At 31.4% G+C, this 4748-nt stretch overlaps 1 protein-coding gene across 1 annotated transcript; it reads right to left on the reverse strand.

Annotated features, from left to right (window-relative positions):
• Positions 1 to 356: 356 nt before the first annotated feature.
• On the reverse strand, positions 357 to 2225 carry LOTGIDRAFT_113659 (hypothetical protein; the record flags this gene model as incomplete). Its single annotated transcript, XM_009051601.1, has 4 exons — positions 357 to 604; positions 846 to 999; positions 1705 to 1851; positions 2142 to 2225. Coding segments are annotated over 4 exons (633 nt in total), but the record flags the coding sequence as incomplete, so codon positions are not given.
• Between the last annotated feature and the right edge of the window lie 2523 nt (positions 2226 to 4748).

Consider the following 4748-nt stretch of genomic DNA (forward strand, 5'->3'; position numbering starts at 1 on the left):
AGAAGGGGCGGTAGGGGGCTAGGGTTTAAAGTCCACCCCACAATTTATACGAATTATAAATTATGGCAAAGCAATGTATATAGTTTAATATATGGTAAAAGGTTTATACCAAATGGAAAACTTGTAGTGGCTCAAGATCTTGGTTTTGTACTCTTTCTGTTGACTCGGTATCCTCACATTCTATACCTTCAATAGTCGTTGCTACGTTGGCTGCAAAACAATCACAAGTTAGGAAGATGAAGGCAATACTATTTCAAAGATGGTTTTAATAGAAGATTCATAATCGAAAATATCGTATATCCTAACCCATTTTCAGTTGGTTCGACATGGTTATCTTGTCTGCGAAAAATAATCAGCTAGACTACTGTTTTGTCAAGTTTGACAATATAGTTCTTCTCTAGAGATTTATAATTGATTATAAATAATGTGATATGCTTACCATAATCAGATTCAGCTATCTGAATTTCTTTTGAGAGTAAACAAATTGTAGAACCATCTGTTATTCCATAATGTTTTGGTGTATTCAACTTTCGGTAGCCATTTTCAATCAGACTGGACAAGTCTTCATCATAAAGTATTTTACTACACCCTCCAACTTGCCACTCTAAATCAATGAAATATTTTGTAACATGCAAGCCATCAATATACTCTATAGTTGAGGTTAGAATACGTGTAAACAATTTCCTTGGACTGCATCAACGGCTTATGTTACAACTAATTTTTTTGTGTTTTTCCAATTTCTAACAATGATAATTATGAATCAAAAGATCACGCATCAGGTTATGACGTATGCTTAACAGAGTTGTCACTGCAAGTTTAGAGTTTAAGAATAAAATATGAAGTACCTAGATCAACAGAGTCCACAGATGGTTTTTCAGAACCCATTTCTCTCAAATAAATAGCATTGATACATTTACTCTTTACTTGAGATATAGAATCACAATCTAAAATTCGACAATTAGTTTTACACCGTCCATGGTTCACTTCAACATGTATCACCTGAAAAAGTAAAGTATGATAATGATGAGCTGAATAAGTTAATGGGTGGAAATAAGTGGATTATGAGCAAGCTGTGTGTGTTGTTGATATAATAACAATGAGCTGAATATTATGTTGATATAATAACAATGAGCTGAATATTATGTTGATATAATAACAATGAGCTGAATATTATGTTGATATGATGACAATGAGCTGAATATGATGTTGATATAATAACAATGGGCTGAATATTATGTTGATATAATAACAATGAGCTGAATATTATGTTGATTTAATGACAATGAGCTAAATATTATGTTGATATGATGACAATGAGCTGAATATGATGTTGAACTAATAGCAATGAGCTGAATATTATGTTCAAATTTAGCTTGAGATGATGAGGATCAGAATTTCTAGTGGGATGTTGAGCTGATTGTAATGATCAGTCAATATGAAGTTGATCTAAATTTGATGATGAAAGAGATTGTCTTGGGGTTAGCTGGCCTTATAATGTGTAATTGTCATATATATTTCTATATGCATGCAAAATATTTTTAATGATAAAATAGTGCTCCATACATCAATTGTTGAGCGATATTTCTATATACACCATTCCAATTTCATGTAATTCTAGAGCGTCTCAAAATGTAGAATAAGAAAACATTTAAGATCTTCGAAAGTTATCGTACACAGTTGTTGTTCTTGTAGAAAATAACTTACTATTTCTTCTGAATCTACATTTGTTGTTAACAAATTATCTTGACATAATGTAGCTCGTGATTTTAATGTTACTGCATCAGTTGGCCACCTCATTGATAAATTTTCTATGGCTTTATATAACATGAATAAGGCTGGTCCAGAGCTTTTCTGAAACAGAATCGCTTTGCTAATTTCAAATATGTATTGTTCTTTCATGGCTCGGTGACGATCCAATCAGATATAATCATTCATTTGTGAAAAAATGTTTGAATAATCTATATAATACTTTTGATAAAACCTTTACTTTAAATTGTGCAACCCATTGATAACAGTTGAAACACACATGGTCAAGGGTTTTGCCAAAATAGCAAGTAAAATATTTTTTGTGTGATTTTATGGAATAAAGATATCCGACAATAATGAACCACTGTCATCCTTATTATAATCTGAATACATACCTTCAATGAATCAAACATACATATATATAACCAGTTGATTATTAACTTTTCACTAATAGTTTCACATCTGCAGTCATAAAATAATCATCAATATTTATTCATATCAATATTTAATTTTCATTTAAAGGGACAAATTCTTTTAAACCACCATACTCTAGTCTCGGGAAACGGAAATTGTTTTGCTATGCCAATCAGTAATAGTGTTCATGTTTCGCCGTCGAAATGATGTTATTATTGTGCAAAATGACACACAATTAATCTCTGATAAATTTTTAAACATGTTACTATTCCACTTTGATGAAAATTGTGATAGTGTGATCAATAGTATTTTTTTTCTTTTGATAATCAAATTATGTTACCTTCTAAATAAATCTCTGGATTTCTTGTCCTTTTCATCGTGTATAAGTTTGGTGATCAATATTTCAATAATACTACAAGAACGAGGAAATGTTAAGTTAATGTTATGTTTTAAAAAAAAAGCACTGTATCTTTTTATATTAATCTATATTTGTAGGCTAGAGTTTTCACTGTTTTTATATATTACAATGGGTTGATATTTGGCAATGATTACTCACAAAATCCCAAGATCTTTGAAAGAAATCAGTTGGATGATCCATAGTTGGCAATATTTATCTGTGCTTGAATTTCATAGGAACCAGTTTTTGGTAAAAAAAAAAAAAATCTCTTATACTATGGTAAGCTATCTAAATCTGGTGAAAATAAATTTTAAATTTTTTTTTACCAGAATCTGGTGCCTATGATGGTATAGTTCTTTTTAATACAGATTTCATTGACCTAATGTTATGCTCTTGCACAGTTTGGAGGCTTTTTATTGCGTAAGGCACTAGTTCTTGCTCTACCTCGACACCTTACCCCTAATAAAATGTGAAATAACAATGTAACATACTCTGTATAAAAATCCATTCTCTTCATCAGTAATAATGATAAATAGCTAGCAAACTCATTCCTGTAAATTAAATAGATATATATCAAAATATCCATATTGCCTGTTTTATCACGAATTACACCACATTTACTTCATGTCATTTGATGGACATGATATTGTACAGCCTGAGCGTCTGATGTCAACTGGTCTTACGATCGTCGTTCAGGTTTGTTAGATCAGGCGATTGACGCACTGTTACTATCAAGTGTGAAAAATTCAGCCGCTCTCAGATTCTACCTAGTCGTAGGGTCGACTTGACTTCCTAATAAATTCAACTTTAAACACACAACTTGTATAGTTTTTCTTTACCTGTCTAGCTTTTTAAATCGTGGTTGATAATCTAAAGTCTTTATTACAGATACTATAAAGAACTTATTATTGATTAACTGGTCCAGTTTAATCATAGTCTCTGTTAACTCCTCTTCAGATCCTTCATGCTCCTAGGAAAACAAAAAATAACATAATACTTGAAAGGAAAAATAGAGCTAACTATCTATATCACTTTTCAGTGTGGCGTGTGCTTCTGATCTGTTTTACTTGGCATCCGAGAGTTTCAGTCTAGACCCCGAAGTCAGTGACTGATTTTTTCAACTGCGTTACAAATAAATCAATGCTATTTCGTTTTTAACTATATAATTGAATGTATATTACATATATTATGCAAACCATACTTGAATGTATTCAGCTAACTGTTCAATAAAGGAACTTTCAAAGATATGCAATTAATTAAAGATGCAAAATGGCACTAATAGTCTCATTAGTACCTATTCTATGCATGATAAAAGCTTGATTATTGTAGACTTTCTCTACCTGTAAGTCACACAAAGCATGGTGATTCTCTATATTCTTAACAGCATGGTGAGGAAATAACAAAGGAAAGAGGTAAGTTAAGAACTGATTAAACGGTATTCCGTGTTCCACTAGAGTTTCTGTAATGTTTGTCATATCTGTTTGCAATTCAACGAATGCTGAAATATCGGAATATTATAATGAATGTTTTATGAGAAATATTTGCTTAAATGCGTTAAATGTATACTACTTCTTAGGGTTTCAATAATTATTTAGTTTTATGGATATATCGTCTTATATAGAGATTCTATTCTTTGGTCATGGAACCTGATGAATATATACATTTGTTGAGCAAGTTTGAGTTTAAGTTTTTTGTCTCACTAAGTGGTATGATCCGTCATCCAAGGATTCATAGTAGTGTGAAAGTGTAACAAGAGGTTTCCAATATACACCCACTTACCCGATAAATTTCCACAATATTAAAGACTATATCTCTGTAGAAATATCTCCGATGGTGCTCAGATTCGAACTCATCACCATAATATTAAACATGCATATAAACCTATACACCAAACCTGATATCAGCATCTATTGCCATTATAGACAACTTTTAACGTTTCTTTAGTATATATCAAGGGCTGCAACTCTGTCAATATTTGTCGAATCATGCCCAAATTCGGACTTTATGGATATGAACCTACACATCAAATAAAAATCCACAAAAACTGTGGCTTCTTTAGTGCTCACATGCCATTTTTAACATACACATCAAGGGTGGAACTATGGAAATATAGTATCATTCTGATATTCAAACCTGTCAGAGATATTGTAGATATATACCCACACACGAAATATGATTAAAACGAACTAGA

The sequence above is a fragment of the Lottia gigantea genome (assembly GCF_000327385.1).
Source record: "Lottia gigantea unplaced genomic scaffold LOTGIsca_17, whole genome shotgun sequence".
Lineage (NCBI taxonomy): Eukaryota > Metazoa > Mollusca > Gastropoda > Lottiidae > Lottia > Lottia gigantea.